Source organism: Leucoraja erinacea, chromosome 32, assembly GCF_028641065.1.
Source record: "Leucoraja erinacea ecotype New England chromosome 32, Leri_hhj_1, whole genome shotgun sequence".
Lineage (NCBI taxonomy): Eukaryota > Metazoa > Chordata > Chondrichthyes > Rajiformes > Rajidae > Leucoraja > Leucoraja erinaceus.
Genome location: NC_073408.1, coordinates 19,452,900 through 19,472,456, shown reverse-complemented (window position 1 = coordinate 19,472,456; position 19,557 = coordinate 19,452,900). Strand labels below are relative to the sequence as shown.

Here is a 19,557-nt window from a genome sequence, read left to right as displayed (position 1 = left end):
ACCCTTATGCAAGTTAGTATCCCTATCCCCATCCCCTGCCCACAATAACTCGCTGAGAGTATTTTGTCAGCGGCGTCCGGGGCACTTTCTGCAGGGCGTGGCCTTCTGGGAAAGCATCACTACCATTACCGGCCTGTTTCCGATGTAAACTTGAGTGATCACACGGCCTTGTGGACATTGCAAAATGCCTTGATTGCACCAGGGTCCAAGTACGGAATAGTTTACACAAGTCGCCTATTGTGTAAGTCGGGAAGGGTCTGTATAAACCATTCAAACCTAGTTAATGAATATCAGGTCCAGGAGGAACATGTTTAGCTATGGATCAGGAACATCCATGTTGACAGAGGTGATGGAGATATTTTGTTAATCGTGCTAGTTTACAAAACATAGAAATTAGGTGCCAGAGTAGGCCATTCAGCCCTTCAATATGATCATGGCTGATCCTCTAAAATCAGTACCCAATTCCTGCTTTCTTCCCATATCCCTTGATTCCATTAGCCCTAAGAGCTATATCCAACTCTCTCTTGAAAACATCCAGTGAATTGGCCTCCACTGCCTTCTGTAGCAGAGAATTCCACAGATTCACAACTCTCTGGGTGAAAATGTTTTTCCTTATCTCAGTCCTAAATCCCTTATTCTTAAATTGTGACCCCTGGTTCTGGACTCTCCAAACATCAAGAACATTTTTCCTGCATCTACCCTGTCCAATCCCTAACGAATTTTATGTTTCTGTAAGATGCCCTCTCATCCTAAATTTCAGTGAGGGACTCTGCTAGTTTGGCCCTGGTGAAGGAGCATGCCACTGTGTGACAAACACTGCAAGTCATGGGGGAAGTGCCTTGGCCACAGTTGAATGAATAAATAATATTTTATTACCACATGTGAAATGTCACAATGCAATTCTTTGCTTTGCACACCATACACAAAGTATGCAAAGAGTCGCTACGTATAGGGCAGTGACAAAGTTACTAAAGGGCCTGTCCCACTTGGGCGTCATTTGCGCGTAATTTATGGGACATTATTTAAGCGTCACGACACACGACGTGCACGTGATGCGCGCATGGTGTATGGTGACGTAGGCAGTGACGCGCGGTGCCCCAGGATTTTGCACGCTATCTGCGTGATGCGCAAATGGCGCCAAAATGGGACAGACCCTTTAGTGTTCATTGTAGTCCTAATGGCTCTTCGTGGGGTTTGCTTCTGTAACATCACCAATTTATGAAGCTGGAATGTCACACCAAGCTCTATTCACCAGGAGTGCGGGCCCACACTCCATGGGAACTTTAATTCACCAACTGTCCCGATTTGGATTTGTGATACTGGTGCAAAATGTAAACAATAAATTGTGAAAGGAATCCATTTGTCTGGATGAATGAATGAAAGCTCAACCTGCCATTTCCATGTGGCTGAAGGTCCATTCATTGCAGCAATGTTTTTTGTCCAATAACTGTAGTTACCCAGGTCCTTGCACACTGACAGGACGTTGCTTCTAGTTTCTCTCCATGCTCAAGACAGATTTCTTTCTCCTCTCCCCAGTGGTATGTTCGGCGAGCGCCTCCCTCTGCGGTACTACTTGACCGTTGGCATGTTGCTCAGTGGATTGTTCACCGCTCTCTTTGGGCTTGGATTTTACTGGCAGATCCACACCATCTGGTACTACGTGTTCATCCAGGTCAGTGCCGCTGTGCGGTAGGGAGCTTGCCGACCGGCCGTGACCTCCGTGGCCGGTATCGGCTACAGATCCGTCCCTGCGTCCCTCTGTATACAAGAAGGTATTGCTTTACGGTGAGAGGGGCAGCATTTAAAGATGATGTGCGGGGCAAGCTTTTATTTAACATTGCGGATGGAACGTGCACTGGAAGTGATGGTTGAAGCCAAAATGTTAGGGGCATTTAAAATACTTTTGGATAGGCTTAAGGATATGCAGGGAAGGGAGGGATATGGGTTAAATGCAGGTAGATGAGTGATGGGCTGGGCATCATGTTTGGCACAGATATTGCAGGCCAAAGGGCCTGTTCTTGTGCTGCACTGCTCTATGATCTCTGATCATGGGGCAGAATACACTGGGGTTGCTGAAGGATGTTGTGAATAACGGGCTGGACTTGGCGGGCCGAAGGGACCGTTTCCGTCCCAGTTTTATCTGGTGTCAGCACAGGCCCTCCTGCCTCTCCCACTCCCTCTGCCAGGAACAGTTCAAGTTCATCATGGCAACTACCGCTCGTTGTTAACATGGCTTTGGTTAGTCCCGTCTTTGAGCCACGTTCGAGGACTCGTGTGCATCAATCATTTTTTCTCTCTCCACAGATTGCAAATGGTTTGGTGCAGACCACGGGTTGGCCAGCTGTGGTGGCATGCGTGGGGAACTGGTTTGGAAAAGGGAAGTACGTACTGCCTTTTGCTGATTTTACGAAAAATATTGATGTCCTAATGTTAGAGACCGGTCACAAGTTGTCACATGCCAGACTATCTGTGTCAGATTTGTGTTGGGGTTTTACGGATCAATAATCTCCTCGTGAGAGGAAGTGAAACATTTTTTCTGTGCTCAGCCATTCCTGTGTCACATGTCCTTGTCACGTTTGGGTTAATGGTCAATTTTTGACGGCTGTCCTCAGTCAATCAGTGTATGACCGGTAAGGTCGATGTTTATTGAAAACATCATCGGCGAGACCAAGCGCAGGCTCGGCGATCGTTTCGCTGAACTTCACCTCTGCTCAGTTTGCCGAGGCCCACCTGATCTCCCAGTTGCTAAACGCTTTAGCTCCCCCTCTCATTCCCACACTGACCTTTGTGTCCTGGGCCACCTCCACTGTCAGAGTGAGGCCCCATGCAAATTGGAGGAACAGCACCTCATATTTCGCTTGGTTAGCTTACAACCCAGTGGTATGAATATTGATTTCCCTAATTTCAAGTAACCCTTGCTTTTCCTCTCTCTCTCTGTCCCTCTCCCACCCTAATTCTCCAACCAGTTTCTCTGTCTTCCTGATTAATTTTACTGATTGTACACCTCGTTGTCACCTTCCCCTCAGCAAAACAATGGACAATTCTATATTTCCTTAATCATCGTTTGCTTTGTCATTTTCACACCTTGCCCTTCCATCTCTCCAGTCTCCCTGTCCCCTGACTCTCAATCTGAAGAAGGGTCTCGACCTGAAATGTCACCCATTCCTTCTCTTCAAAGATGCTACCTATCCCGCTGAGCTACTCCAGCATTTTGTATCTACCTTCTGCTATGCAATCTCTCCAGGGTGGCTTCAAGCAATTCGCTGACCATTACAAAGGATGATTTAATCAGCAGCATGGCTATTGACATGCGATACATATATATTGATGAATGGTGGCCTGTCTCTAATAAGACATACAAGTATTCAAGATTTATTGTGGTCAAAATCCTCGGTGGGCCGAAGGGTCTGTTTCCCCACTGTATCACTAAACTGAACTGAAAACTGCTGTGGTTTTTGGGATCATATTGCACTAGCCTGTAGAATTAACAGAAGCTTTTAGAAGGAAATTGGGGTGGTGGGGGAGGCAGGGAGAGAAACCTTGACGTTGCTAGAAATCTGAGATGGGAGATGCTGGAAATACTAAGCAGCTCGGGCAGCATCTGTGGGGAGAGAAAGAACTGGTGTAGAAGTAAGGAACTGCAGATGCTGGTTTATACCAAAGGTAGACTACAAAGTGCTGGAGTAACTTGGCCATCAGGCAGCATCTCTGGAGAAAAACGCTGGGTGACTTTTGGGTTGGGATCCTTCTTCAGAACTGATGTTTCGGGTTGGAAGCCCAGGTCTAGTTAGGAAGGTTCGTGTGGTGCAATGTGTTCCATTATAACCTTTAAAGAAAATTGGTATCGCCTTCAAAAGAGAGAACTGCTAAAATGCAGACAAAAGGAAGGGAATTCTGGCCAATAAGCCATGGATGAAATCTGTAACCCCCAATCAAATGCAAATTGACCTAACTTTTATCTGCCGGAGATCCATTTCTCCAGCAAAAAATACCCAGTTCCACACAAGATTCTTCAACTGGCCCTGAATGCTAAAGTTTTATGGTGCTCTGTTAGACGTAGCTTGCCTCTTTCGTGAACTGGTGAGATGGGAAGAAATTCGTGCTGCAGTAGCCACAGGTAACAGTTTGCAATTCCCAGTCAACTGAAGCCCAGGCTAAGCACGTTCTGGACAAATCCACGGTCTATCGCGTCTTGAGACAGTGATGTCTCTCCATTTGCTTAGTATAGTTTAGGAACTTTAGGTTATAGTCTTGCGTACCGAGGTACAGTGAAAAGCTTTTGTTACATGCTAGCCAGTCAACGGAAAGACTATACATGATTACAATCGAGCCATCCACAGTACACAGATACACGATAAAGGGAATAACAGGGACAACACTTTGTGCAAGATAAAGTTTGATCTAAGGTAGTCCAATGTTTTCTAATGAGGTAATAGCTCTGGTCTGCTCTCTAGTTATTGGTAGGATGGTACAATTCCTTTTAAAAATATGTTATGATTTTCAGAGTGTAATGTTATTTTTGCTCAATTTGACAGACGCGGTTTGATAATGGGAATCTGGAACTCGCACACGTCAGTGGGTAATATTCTGGGCTCTTTGATCGCCGGGAGCTTCGTGTCTTCTGCCTGGGGGTTGTCCTTCATCGTGCCCGGTGGCATCATTGCAGCAATGGGAATAGTCTGCTTCTTCTTTCTAATCGAATGTGAGTATTGCATTGATTTTGTACAGCAGTGATCACCTGCTTTGTGCACTGTGCGGGATTAGAATGCAAACAAACGAGGTGGTTGGTGCAGTTGGTAGAGAAGCTGCCTCGTGGCTCCAGAGACCTGGGTTCGATCCTGACTGGGTGTTCTCTGCACGTGGAGTTTGTACGTTCTCCCTGAGACTGGTTGGGTTTCTCCTGGGTGCTCTGGTCTCCTCCCACATCCCAAAGAAATGCCAGTTGTTAGGTTAATTGGCCTCTGTAAATTGCTCCAAGCATGTTGGCGAATGGTGGAATTCATGCCATTGTGGCGAGAATTATTATAAATAGGATGAAGGTAGTAGTTGTTTAGTGGTGTTTAATGATTGGTGGACTGAAGGGCCTGTTTTGGTGCTGTATCTGTCTTAATATCATCATGGGCAGTTTTTTGTTCAATTATACCAGTGAGTGCAGTGCCACTTTTCCCACCCAGTTATATATCTCGCCTCAATGGAGAAGTGGATTGCTGAAGGTGGGGAAGCAGGACTTTGTGTGGTGAAGGCAAGTATGTATATCAGTGTAGAAACAAGGAACTGCAGATACGAGTTTACATAGATGACAAAATTCTGGACTAATTCAGTGGATCAGGCAGGATCTCTGGAGAAAATGGATGTTCTATCCACGTTCTCCAGAGATGCTTTTTAAATTTAGACTTTAGAGATGCAAAGATGCAGCACAGAATTGGGCCTTTGGCACACCTGATATCATTTTGCTGGATCTCAATGCCCATGGAACACAGGAAGATCACTAACGCTATCCTAAACACTAGAAACGCTGTTTACAATTTTACCAAAGCCAATAAACCTACAAACTTGTACATCTTTGGAATATGGGAGGAAACCGGAGCACCCGGAGAAAACCCATCACAGGGAGAATGTACAACCTCTGCACAGATAATACCTGTAGTCAGGATTGAACCCGTGTCTCTGGCATTGTAAGGCAGCAACTCTACCACTGTGCCACCAAGACCAACCTGATCTGCTGAGTTACGCCAGCACTTTGTGCCTTCCCAACTATATCAGTGACTGTAACAGAGCAATTTTTTGAAATGGTCTTGTTTGATATTTGGAGCATGTATGTTTTCTTTTGGGTGGGGGTATTAGTGGGATTTGTCTCTCCATAACCTAACTCCATCAAAATGAGTGATGGGAGTGGGGGAGGAGAGAGTTGTAGAAGACAGCATGATTACCATTAGAAAACATGACTGCTCCCACCTGCCTTTTAGATACCAGGTGAGGGTGAGAGATATCTCTGATGATCTTGGCATCAGCCTTATTGAACTGGCTTGTGTGACTGCTGTGATTAGGGAAACAATTCCTTAGGATGAGCCTAATTTTTTTAAATAAACATGTCAGAGTTGAAGAGCTTGCCTCTAATGTTTGGTGTTTCTGAATTAACAAACTATTTGTTGCCTTTTCTCCACAGACCCTGAAGACGTGGGCTGCACTTCCCCTCAACACCACGTAAGCAGATTGCCCACTTTACTATATCTTGCCACTAAAGCTGATGAAGTAGGTTTCGCATAGTTGCATCAAACCCCAGCCATTTGTGATCTACATGAGGCATGTTGGTCGGAGTAGGCAAGTTGTGCCGAAGGGCCTGTTTCCACACCGTGTGACTCTGCCGGTGCTGCCTTCCACTCTGTTATGGACCTCGTTGACCTCTGGTGCTTCCTGTGCTCTATGGGCATTGAGATCCAGCAAAATGGGACAGTGCGGTGCTTCCCAACACCCAGCTGTGGTCCAAAATTGGGCTGTGACGAATTCTATGTTGTCAGGGGTTATAGAGTGATACAGTGTGGAAACTTGGCCTTAGGCCCAACTTGCCCACACCGGCCAACTAGTCCTACCTGCCCGCATTTGGTCCATATCCTTCCAAACCTGTCCTATTCATGTATCCTATCCATGGGTTCCCAAACACTTTCATTTCATGCTTTAGTTTTGTTGTCAATGATTTAATTTGAATTTTATTAAAAGCTTTAATTTTGTGATTTAATAAGCTGCAAAAGCCAAATAAAGTGTTTTAAACGCTCAAAACATTTTGACAGAATTATGAATTAATTTAATGTCCTATCTTAAAATATGAGCCATACGTCCAAATGTATGATCAATTTTTGGCCATGGATGAAATAAGTTTGACGCCATTGTGATAGTGCTTTCACACTGCAAGTTTATTTGGTGGGGAGAAAGAAGGAAAGGGGTTCACGTTTTTACTGGTGACCCAATTTTTGCGGAATCCATGTGATTGTTTGCAATTAAAACTGTGATATTCATAGCAGAAAATATAGGGCCATCCTTTATATTTCTATATCTTATTTGTGACATAAAAGGAGGCGATTTCAGCCCATCACTATGATGTCTCACAGTAATCCCAAACTCCCATGGATTTTCCATGTAACCTATTTTTCCCACATCGTCATCCGCTCTCTCAGATTCTTAATTATGAAGGGCATCAAAGTTAAGAGGAGAAGGGAAAAATAAATCAGCCATGATTGAATGGTGGAATGGGCTCAATGGATTGAATGGCCTAATTCTGCTCCTATGTCTTGTGGTCACCATTTTCTCCCACCCACCTGCACATTTGGGGCACTTTACAGCAGCCAATTAATTTGTCAACCAACGTCTTTGTAAAAGGGAAGAATCCAGAATATATATGGGAAAATCAATATGGTCACTGCAAAAGTATCCAAACTCAAATAGCAACAGGGATTGAATATAGATAAGAACTGGAGCTCTGAAGCAGCAACTCTAATAGCTGCACCATTTTGTGGTTCTAGAGACATTTTTTAAATTTGTGCTTGAGAGAGATGAGGGTGTTTTTTTATTTTTTTATTTTATTCACCATTGTATGCTAGTGATTTCTTAATCATGTCCTTCAACGATCATTCTTCAGCCCGACTCGTCCGTGCTAACCAAGATGTCCCAGTTTAGTTTTTAGTTTACTTTACTGTCAAGTGTGCCGAGGTACAGTGAAAAGCTCTTGTGAGCCGAGACTCGTGCCGCAGTGGAAAGACTATCTACGCCAGTGTCATTTGGCCCATACCCCTCTAAACCTGTCCTCCACGTACCTGGCCAAGGGTCTTCTAAATGTTGCATGAAAATGGAGGCCTTGCCGTGTGTTACAGGACCAGACGGAGCAGGAGCCGCTGTTACGCCAGGACAGTGAGGATGAGATTTTCACCAGCCTCAACAACGATGAGGGCAGCGTCAACCCCATTTTCAACAGCGTCCAGCCCTCGGCCATCAGCTTCGTGGGAGCACTGAAGATACCTGTGAGTACCAAGGACCCTGGCCGGTCCGCAAATGTCAACTTCCTGCGTTAAATGCTGATGGTCAATCCTGTGAAAAATATCGTCGTAAAATTGGTGAACTTTGGCCTGACAAATTTATATATTGAATATTACATTTGACATTGTACCTTTTTGGGAACCTCGACCAACCAGCCACTCCCCTGTGCCCCACCTGAACGTGCTCCAATTTCACCCCTCCACCTACATTCCTTCCTCCGGCTTCACAATTTGCAACTCTACAATCCTTTTGTCTCACACCTGTTTTTTCATCTCTGGCATTTGTCCAACCATCTCCCCTTGCCTGCGTTCACCGATTGTCACGTGTACTGAGGTACAGTGAAAAGCTGTTTTTCTTGCCTCCTATCGAGTCAGAGGAAAGACTATACATGATTACAATCAAGCTATTCACAGTGTACAGATACAGGATAAAGGGAATAATGTTCAGTGCAAGGTAAAGTCCATTTACAGATAGCTTGTCCTGCCTCCCTCCTCTCTCCTGTTTGGGAACCAGGACAATATGTATTGATAACGATTGGGAAACACAAAATGCTGGAGTTACTTGGCAGGTCAGGCAGCATCTGTGGAAGGAATGGATAGGTCACATTTCTGGTTGAGACCCTCCTTCGGACTCTCAGATGCTGCCTGACCTGCTAAGTACTCCATCCGTTACGTTCTATACAAGATTGCAGCATCTGCACTTCCTTCTGTCTCCGTTCTGTTATTGTATGAGTATACAGGCGGTGGGAGAGAGAGTGGAGGGTATTGTCGTGAAGCTCCTTCATGGCCGTTAATTGAAGCTGCTTTTCCTGTTCGGACAGGGCGTGGTGGAGTTTTCACTGGCTTTACTCTTTGCCAAACTTGTCAGCTATACGTTCCTCTTCTGGTTGCCGCTCTACATTTCATCTGTGGGTGAGTAGCTCATGTTCTTTGAAAAAAAAAATAAATGTTTTGCCAGTTAGATTCTAAAGTGCCTAATGGAATAGAGAACCATTTTGATGCTTTGGCAAGGAAGGATAGAAATGCATCACAGTGACTTGGAACAATGATTATTGGTTGGAGGGGGTGGGGATTGGGGAGAGCATCAGCTGCTGCAGGGGCTTTCTTATCCACAGATGCTGTAAGGGGTTGGGATGTTCTGACCATGAAGCCCATGGATTTGCAGACAACCACTAGCTAGCTGATGCCTGTGGTGGCCCTGCATGTTTGGTGGAAGTTGGAAATGCATTGAGGGAGAGAAGTGTGAACATCCTACACAACAAAGCCAAGGGCACCTTACACAGTGTGTAGGAAGGAGCTGTGGATGCTGGTTTAAATCGAAGATAGACGCAAAATGTTGGAGTAACTCAGTGGGACAGGCAGCATCTCTGGAGAGAGTGAATGGGTGACGTTTCGGGTCGAGACCCGAAACGTCACCCATTCCTTCTCTCCAGAGATGCCGCCTGACCCGCTGAGTTTCTCCAGCATTTTGTGTCTATCTTCGACACCTTGCTCAGGACTGCTGGGATCTCCCTTGAAATCGAGAGGGAACATTTCTCCCACATCATCAGATTCTCTTTAGACTTTTAGAGATGCAGCGTGGAAATAAGCCCTTCGCTCCACCGAGTCCACGCCGACCAGTGAACACCCACTGCACTTGCACGATTCTACACACCAAGGCCAATTTGCAGTAGTTCGTCTGCCTGCCTAATGTCCCTTAAACATCGCTTCCACCACTTTCTCTGGCAGTCTATTCCAAGCACCTAACGCTTAAAAAAAAAAAAAAAAAATGTCACGTACACTTCTTTTCAACTCCCTTCTGCCTGCATCCAACCATTCTATGTATACTTACATTTAAGCTTCTTCAACCCCACAATCAGATCTGAGTCCATCACATTCCAGGCACCATCCATTCTGTGTTTAAAAAAAAAAAAAAAAAAAACTTCTTCCCACGTACCTCCTTTAAACTTTCCCCCTCTCATCTTAAATCTATGCCTCCTAGTGTTTTCCTTCCTCCCCCCCCCAAAAAAAAAAAATCTGAATGTCTATGCCTCCCATGCGTTTATATACTCCTATCCTCTGCCTCTAATGCTCCAGCAGAAACAGTCCAACATATTCCAAGCTCTCATAGTTAATACCCTCTAATTCAGGCCCCACACTGGTGTATCCTTCCCAAAGCCTTCATGTCCTCCTTGTAATACATTGACCAGAACTACATGCACTACTCCAAATACGGACTAACATTTTATACGGCTGCGTCATGACTTCTGTGATGTTTATACACAACACATGCACGCATACAGTACGCCACCTTAACCACTCTATTTGTGTTGCCACTCTCGGGGTGCTGTCAACGTGCACCCTGACATTCCCCCCGTGCATCAGTGTTCCTCGGTGTATTGCAATTAACTAATACTTTCCTCTAGCATTTCACCTTCATAGGTTCAACACCTCTGTCTACCAAGTCTTGTGTACCTGAATCTAAAGTAATGAAATAAAGTGCTTCTATCTTCAACACCCTAGATGATGAAACCAGCTTGCAAAAGAAATGTCTCCGTCTCTCAGAGAGTAACGTCTCTCTCTGTGCTAAAATAACTCAATGGCGACATCTCTGGAGAACGTGGAAATCTGACATATTAGGTCGAGACCCTTCAGTCTGAACCTGATGTCACCTATCCATGTCCTACAGAGATGCTGCCCGATCACCTGGGTTACTCCAGCACTGTTTCTATTTTGTAAACCGGCATCTGCAGTTTGTTGTATCGCCAAGAGTGAGACTGGGCCTCCTATGCATCTGATTTTGAGAGTTTTAGCAACTCTGAGTCATGGCTCATCGGATAGGAAAATGAGAACAAGTTTTTGCATTGGACTTATTGAAACATTTTACAGCCAGGTTTAACAAGTTTACCTCACGATATATTTGTTTTTTATCTTTCAGCTCATTTGAATCCCAAAGCTGCTGGCGATCTCTCGACACTCTTTGATGTCGGTGGCATCATTGGTACGTTTATGTTAAGTGGACATGTAGACTTTTTTTCAGGCTGAGGGTACATTGCAAAAGGCAACTAATTGGAGGAGGGATTGGGGCCTCTGCAGATCTAAATATGCAGAGCAAATAAAAGCAGTTTACTTCAAAAAGAAAGAAAGAGTATTTAAACAGCTGGGAAAAAGCAGCAACTCTTCCCAATAAAAGCAAGGTGTATTTATCCACAGTAAAAAAAGTTGGGTGGCACAGTGGTATAGTGGTACAGCAGCTGCCTTGCAACACCAGAAACCTGAGTTTGATCCTGATTAAGGGGGTACGTAGGTTTTCTCCGGGTGCCTTGATTTCCTGCCACACTCCAAAGGCGTTCAGGTTTGTGGGTTAATTGGCTTCGGTAAAATATCTAAATTATCCCTAGTGTGTAGGATAGTGTTGGTGTACAGGGTGATCGCTGGTCGGTGGGCCGAAGGACCTTTTTTCTGCGCTGTATCCCTAAAGTCTAAAGTGCAGTCTAAAGGGTGGGGAATTATTATATTCAAATATATGCATCGTTGAAATGAATTATGGCAGCAACACTACCAAGCTTAAAGGAGATGCAAAGTACCAGAGTAACTCAGCAGGTCTGACTATCTCTGAAAAACATGGATAGGTGACGTTTTGGGTTGGGCAGGCTGGGGGAGGGGAGTGGAGAGCTGGAAGGGAGGAGAGACAGGACACCTGGCGAGTGATGGGTGGATACAGGTGAGGGAGGTTTTTTGGACAAAGATCAGAGATGAAAAGACAAAATGTGTGAGCTGAGGAGAGAAGATCTGAGAACTGAATCTAGAGAAAGGGAATTAGGTAGAAGTGGGGTGCAAGAGGTGTGGTGGGGCTCAGGAAAAAAGGAGGGAGGGGCTTTGGGGATTGTTTGTGGTTAGTTACCTAAAATCAGGGAATTCTGTGTTCATACCATTTGGTTGTATGTTCCCCAAGTGGAATATGAGGTGCTGTTCCTCCAGCTTCTTGTTTCCATCTCTATGGAATAAAATAACGGTGTTTTAATCTTCAAGTTATTTTAAAATAAGGAACATGAATGGATCACCAGACTATTCAAGCCTGCCGCATACAATCATGAACAGATCTCAACTTCTCTTCTGTAACAGTTCCCCATAACTCTCAATTCCCTGAATTTTCAATTATTTGATTACCTGCACTGTAACTACTCCTGGTGATCATTGCCTCTGTGCTGTTGAGCAGGAAGAACAGATTACGTTCAATTGGAGCCTGTTGGCCTCATAAGACACAGGAGCAGAATTGGGCCATTCGGTTCATCAAATCTGCTCCTCCACTTGATCATGGTTCATCAATTTTTCCCTCTTGACCCCATTCTCTGCCATTTTCCCTGAAAACTTTGATAGGTTCTTGATTATTAAGGGTGTCGGTTTCCTCTTTAAAAAATACCCAATGACTTGGCCTCCACTGCCCTCTGTGGCAATGAGTTTCAAAGATTCACTACCCTCTGGTTAAATAAATTCCTCCTCCTCTCCATGTCTCTTCATCTCAATGACTTTCCAAGGCAGTGAATCTGAAACAAAAGAGAATGATGACGGAGGCGGAGTTCGGAGTGGAATGGAATATTGCAAGTGCTCTGTTTTCGTTACCATAGACTCCATTTCCTACATAATCATGAATAACAGCATAGAGCCTGGCCCAGTCTTTGATTGGGGATGTACATTTCACAGCCATACTGTTCAGTGAGAAAAATTCTGTAATATTCTGATTTAAATCATCAATCCATGACCTTATTCTTTACACTTATTTTTTTAGCATTACAGTCCCATTCTTGCAACAGGATGGAGTCTTGTAAAGCAATCCAGTTTTCTTTTGCCACACTTAATAATCACAATCACAATCATACTTTATTAACCAAGTATGTTTTGCAACATACGAGGAATTTGATTTGCCAAGTCAGCCATACTTATAAAATTCAACGGAACACACAAAACACATTTTAACATAAACATCCATCACAGTGACTCGTCCACATTCCTCACTGTGATGGAAGGAGAAAAAAAAGTTCAATCTCTTTCCTTTGCTCTCCCGCGGTCAGGGGCCTCGAGCCTTCTGGTGACGGGATGATGTCGTCTCCCGTAGCCGGAGACGGTGCCTCCGTGTCGAGGTGATCAGCTCCTGCATCGGGGGGATGTCAGCTCCCCTGCACCGGACGATCGAACCCCGCTTCGGGGCTGGTCGAATCCTTTTTAATTCATCAGATTTTCAATGATTTCCTCACCTTTGATCTATTTGCCTATTAAAAACACTACTTTATCTCACCATTCACATTTTCCTTCAAACTCTCAGGAATGTGGCTGGTTCTTCAGTAGCTTTCAATCGAGGTGCCGGGAAGAGTGGCGTGGTTTGTTTTATTATTGTATATGCGTGTATCAAGATGGAGTGAAAAGCTATGCTCTGGGTGCTATTGAGGCAAATCGCAACATACATGATGGACTTAAAATGCTAGAGTAACTCAGCGGGTCAGGCGACATCTTTGGAGAAAACAACTAGGCGGCATTTCAAGTCAGGGCTCATCTTCTGGCTGAAGAAGTGATATTTCAGATCAGGACCCTGAAGACGACTTCTGTCTGTAAAAGGGTCCTGACCTGAAACGTCATCTATCCATGTTCTTCAAAGATGCTGCCTGACCCATTGATTTTTCCAGCATTTTGTCTGTCTTGGAGTACTAATAGTGGTTGATCACATTGAAGGGCCGAATGGCCTACTCCTGCACCTATTGTCTATTGGTATAAGCCAGCATCTGCAATCCCTTGTAATTTTATACCATACACAAAGTGTGTTCTTGGTATTAATTTCCCCCAATTTTGAGATGTGCAGGTTGTTCACTGTCTCTTTCTGTCCATGAAGGTGGGATTCTGGCTGGAATCATCTCTGATTACACTGGTGGACGGGCCACCACATGCTGGGTTATGTTGATCGTGGCTGCTCCTATGGTAAGAATAGTTTGTTTTTGGGCAGGGTGAGGGGATTGGGGGGGGTGGGGGCGATTCGGGGGGTGATACAGGATGAAGAAATTTGTCAAAGCAGCTAATTTGCAAAGAAAATCTGTTTTCTCCTGTTACACTGACTTTAACACCAAACCCACTGTTATTCACTCTAAATCTGCCTGTCCAACACATATTTGGGTCTAGTCAATAGAGTTACATGACTGGAAAGAAATTGGTCCAACCCATCGGGTTTAGTGGGATATATGCTAAACACCAGCAGGTGATACTAGTGTAGATGGGCTATCTTGGTTAGTATGTGCATGTTGGGTTGAAGGGCCTGTTCTGTGCTCTATGACTATCATATTAATGCATTTAGTTGTCTCTGTACTGTACACTGACAATGACAATTAAAATTGAATCTGAATCTGAATATGCTTGATTCACATGATGAATGATGGATATTCTAGATCGGTAACGTTGAATGCACCTGAACTGTTTTTTTTTCTAGAATTAAATGAGTCAGAGTGGCATTGGTGTAACAGTGTGTGCAGAAGGGCCTATTTCCACGCTGTATCATTTTGTGACTATATAAAGCTCCTCCATGCTTCTTTCGAGGGCATTGGACCATAGGTCCAACTTCTTTGAACCTAACCCCAGAGGAAATACACAATGGTCTTAAATATTCAGGCTGAAAATGTTTCCAAAATGTGAACCAGTCTATAGAAACTAAGTCTGTGATATTATACGGTAAGGAACATGAAAACGTAAATAGTAAGTGAAATGTCGTGTACTTTGATCCATGTCCTGGCCCAGGTTCCTTTATAATTTGGGCCAGTGTGCAATGTGGGAATTGGATTACCAAAGGGTGTCACCTGCCCATTGTCCCATACTCTTGAATAGTATTGGACAGTGTCAGTAGTGTTGCATTGTGCTCGATGAAGCACTGACAGCTGCTCAGGTAAATCTTCTTGCCAAGAATGACATAATGGGGAATTCATGTTGGAGTTAGAAAATATCTTGTTAATTGGAAACCTGGATATTGAGATTTTTTTATTTGCCTAAAATGCATACTGAGTGATTGGAAATAGGGATTTGTCTGTAGTGTCATGATGAACCCAAGAATTTCAAATCTAATCGCACTAGAACTTAAATGGCCTAAACACCTAAAGAGCCTGTCCCACTTAGGCGATTATTTAGGCGACTACAGGCGACTATGCCTGTTGCCACATGGTCGCCGGGGTATCACCTACAGGTCGTGAGTCGTCTCCTAAAGTCGCCCAAAGAGTCGTAGCATCTTTTGGGTCGCCACTGGATTTTCAACATGCTGAAAATTTTCGCCGATAGTGGGTTTGCCGCCAATGAGCGTAGCTTGACGTAGGTGCTGTCGTAGGTTGTCGTAGGGTTAACGTAGGTGCTGACTTCGGTGAATTCCATTGTCTTATTCGCCGGCAGTCGCCTAAAAAATCACCTCGCATCGCTGTTTATTCAGCAACCTGCTACAACTATGACAGTCGCCTAAGTGGGAAAGGCCCATTACAACCGCAGTGCTCATGTCACTTTTCCTTTCTCCTTTCAGCTCTTCGTTTATAACTATATTGGGAAAAATGGACTTGCAACAATTATCGGTGAGTTGTTTTTGAATCCGTCTGTTTTTGAATCATATGATTTTGCTTTAATAATTTGCATTTGGTAATTTCTAAGAAATAGAACCCCAGAAATTTGTGGTGTGTGATCAAATTGTGATCTTATTTGGAGTGGGCCAATGGACTGATGTGCTGTTTACCACTTCCTGTGCTGGTGAGGCATTTGTATTATTAGATTCTATTGTGAATGGATCTGTACCCTTTTACTCATCGAATAATGTGTATAGAATGAGACAGCCCAAAACCATTATTGTGCTTAAAATCACCTCCATACTTGTATGATTCCCTTCCTCTCCACCTTCCTTCCTTCCTTATCAGGTTCCACTACTTGCACCCCTTTGTCTTCTCTTTTATCAGTATTTTGGCTGTGATGAGGTCGGTGCTGGCACACGCCTTCATGAGTCAAGAGTGTTTTATTGTCATATGTCCCAGATAGAACAATTAAATTCTTACTTGCACAACAGAACATGTAAACATAGTACACTGTATAGATACATACACACACGTACGCACAATAATAGTGCAGCAATAAAAATAATAGTCTGTGGTTCCGAGCTTATTTGAGATTGTGGTGTATAATAGCCAAATTGGCTGGAGGGAAGGGTTACGGACGGCTTCCTGTGTCAGAATGTTGCATTCAGGCACGTTCCAAGGGTCTGGGCTACGTGTTGAGAGACTGACCCATTCCACCACCGTGACTCTCTGAGTGACTGGGTATAAAGCCCTCTCTCATCACTTGAGCAATGTTTGGGAAAGAAAAGTTGATGTCTCAATGATCTCATGTAAATCATGCAAAGTGAATGGGAGGAGATGTCTTGTACTATGGATGGGGACTCCACCACGCTAACAATCCAGTGTTGCCTGAGGTAGTACTATGCTGCTTTGGATGTTTGTCTTTCAATTAGACGTTAAACCTCTGATGAAGGGTGTCTCCAGAGATGCTGCCTGACCCGCTGAGTTACCCCAGGATTTTGTGTCTATCTTCGGTGTATACCAGCACCTGCAGTTCCTTCGTGCACACCCTGTCTGTTCTCCTGGGTTTGGCATGAAACATCCGTGAATTGTGATTCTGATTAGTTTATTGTCATATAGACCGGGATGCAGTGAAATTCCTTGTTTGCATGAAGCTCGTCGCGTAAACGGTATACATACATAATTGTAAATGTAACAATAAGGGCAAAACAACAAAACGGAGCAAAATTGTGGTGTCGTTATGCTAAACGTTAAAGTTCAGTAATGGAATAACTGAATATATGCAGGTGTTAAGGGTGTATGGCAGAATCTCTGGGGAAAGGGGTGTGAAAGAAATGATTGATTCAGGAGTCTAATGGCAGTGGGGGGAGAAGCTGTTCTTAAGTTTGGTCATCTGGGCTTTCGGGCTACTGTATCTTCTCCCAGAAAGTAGAAGGGAAAAAGGAGATATAGCCAAGGTTTCAGGGATCCTTGACTTCCTTATGCAAGATGGACTGGATGGAAGTGATGGATAGGGCTGTGTTCATTGCTCGCTGCAGATTTAGATGATGAAGAACACGGCAGTTGCCATTGCACAGGCTCAGGTGTATCCTGTCACAGTACCTGTAGTTGCGCATCTACTGGGCGCACCTTGAATACAGAAGTTGGGATGTCGTGTTACAACCACGCAAGCTATTGGTGAAACTACACATGGAGTATTGTATGCAGTTATGGTCACCCAACCAGAGGAAGGATGGCATTGAGCTTGAAAGTATGCAGAAATGATTTGCAAGAATGTTACCGGGACTGGAGGGATGAGTTATAACAAACTGGCCGTTGCCTTTTCCACATTATGCCACCAAACATTCTTTCATTCTTTGTGAAGTACTTTCTGGTGGCCCAGCGATGTGATGAGACCAAATAGTCCTAGCCTGCGTTTGTTTCTAAATGATGTGATTTTTGTTTTTGCCTGACAGGAATGTTGATCTTCTGTGGAGCTCTGGTGAATGGACCATATGCACTAATCACAACTGCAGTGGCAGCTGATCTGGTGAGGAGCTCTCAGTGCTGCAGGGGGTGGGGACGAGAGCGAGTCATGGTGGCATAGTGCTAAAATAATTGCCTCCTTCCTTAACATGGGTTATCTTGGGATCTGAGCTTTTTTGAAAAGGAGAGTGGGGTACAAGTAATTGTGCATTAACAATTGGGCGGCACAGTGGCACTGCGGTAGAGTTGCTGGCTTACAGCGCCACAGACCCGGGTTTGATCCTGACTTCGGGTGCTGTCTGTGTGGAGTTTGTACATTCTCCCTGTGACCCATGTGGGATTTTTCTGGGTGCTCTGGTTTCCTCCCAAGCTGGAGGTTAATTGGCTTTGATAAAAATTGTAAATTCTCCCTTGTGTGTAGGATTGTGCTAGTGTACTTGTTTCCACACTGTATCTCCAAAGTTATAAACAAAGAGGATGTCATAATAAGTAGAGCTGTGGTTGTGATCTTGTCTCCAGGGAACGCACAAGTGTCTGAAAGGAAATGCTAAAGCTTTGTCGACTGTTACCGCAATCATCGATGGAACAGGCTCAATTGGTGAGTTTACAGTTAACTTTTGTCCAGTTCTGCTGACAAGGATGCGAGCTAACTTTTTAATGTGAATCGCATAAGCTAATCATTTTAAATCTTTGCTTTTAAGTACTTTGTACTGCTAGTATTTTGTGTTATCTTATTGATGTGGTTTACTTTAACTTATTTCCTATTACTTTTCTTGGAGTTATACAGTTTTAAAAATAGCCTCAGAGTTATACGATTTTAAAAATAGCCCATCTTATAATTCTGTTATGAAAGTAGTTATGTTTATGTCAGCAAATGAAGATACTGTCCATTAAGTTAAATTACTTTATGGTGGAATTATGAAATGTTTGCAGTACAGAAGTGGGCCATTCGTCCCATCATGCCTGCACTAGTTTTAGTTCTATTCACTGGTCTTTTCTCAGAAGCCTTGCAAATTATTCTCATCATGTATTTATCCAATTCTTCCTTGGGTCACCATGGAACTTCCATCACCTCTTCAGGCAGTGCATTCTAGTCTGTAAAAAATTCTAGTTGGGGTATAAAAAAAGCTTTTCCTCAAAACCAATGAGATTTGTGATAGTTGTAAGGAAATTATTGGAGAAAATCCAAGGATAGAATTTTTGTTCATTTTGAGAAGTGGGGCTGATCAAGGATGGTCAGCATGGCTTTGTTGGGGAGAAATCGTGCCAGGCCAATTTGCTGGGGTTTTCTACACTGTACAACTGAATCTATGAATCCCTCAACCTTTTTTGTTTCATACCTGTGACCTCTGGTCCTTCCCTTCTTCACCTGAGGTCTATTTCTTAATGTGTTTGGTGAAGGGAATTTGCAGATTATACAAGATACAGGTTGTGAACCAGAGGAGAAATGTATAAAAGAGGATATAAACATATACGCTCAAAAGTTAAATGAGTGAAGGGACTTTATTGGACTAAAGATGGACACAAAGTGATGGGGTAACTCAGCGGGTCCAGCACCATCTCAGGAGAATAAGGACAGATGACATTTTGGGTGGAGACCCTTCTTCAGACTGGTCCTTGGTCTGTAGAAGAGTCCTGACCCTAAACATCACCTACCTTTTTCTTCATGGATGCTCCCTGTCCTGTTCAGTTGCACCAACACTTGTGTCTATCTATTATAAACTAGCATCTGCATTGCTTTTGTCATTTCACTCATTGTACATGAAATTTGAAATGGAGAATTCTGCCTGGATGGCCAGCTCTGCCGGGGATGTTTGAGTTCAAACCTGGTCTGAAAAGGAACCTATAGCCTGAATTGTACTCCATACAGCCCCACAGTACGCCAGTTGCATTTGCCTATTGTGTCGGCATTGTTCCCATGAAAGAGCTAATAGTCAAATCTAATAGTCAAATCTAAAATGGTCGTTCTTCCACAAAAGCATGGCCTAGTAGAACAAAAGAATGGT

General features: G+C 43.9%; 1 protein-coding gene across 1 annotated transcript in view; it reads left to right on the top strand.

The window, feature by feature from the left end:
- slc37a2 (solute carrier family 37 member 2) overlaps positions 1–18,229 on the top strand; it is a 44,385-nt gene extending 26,156 nt beyond the window's left edge. Inside the window, exons 5-15 of the mRNA XM_055660845.1 lie at positions 1,537–1,672; positions 2,305–2,381; positions 4,536–4,702; positions 6,167–6,204; positions 7,866–8,012; positions 8,849–8,939; positions 10,945–11,007; positions 13,891–13,976; positions 15,547–15,595; positions 17,542–17,615; positions 18,071–18,229. Coding sequence (XP_055516820.1) covers positions 1,537–1,672; positions 2,305–2,381; positions 4,536–4,702; positions 6,167–6,204; positions 7,866–8,012; positions 8,849–8,939; positions 10,945–11,007; positions 13,891–13,976; positions 15,547–15,595; positions 17,542–17,615; positions 18,071–18,214 — 1,072 coding nt within the window. The 3' untranslated portion in view covers positions 18,215–18,229. The remainder of the gene's footprint in view (positions 1–1,536; positions 1,673–2,304; positions 2,382–4,535; positions 4,703–6,166; positions 6,205–7,865; positions 8,013–8,848; positions 8,940–10,944; positions 11,008–13,890; positions 13,977–15,546; positions 15,596–17,541; positions 17,616–18,070) is intronic.
- The last annotated feature ends 1,328 nt before the right edge of the window (positions 18,230–19,557 follow it).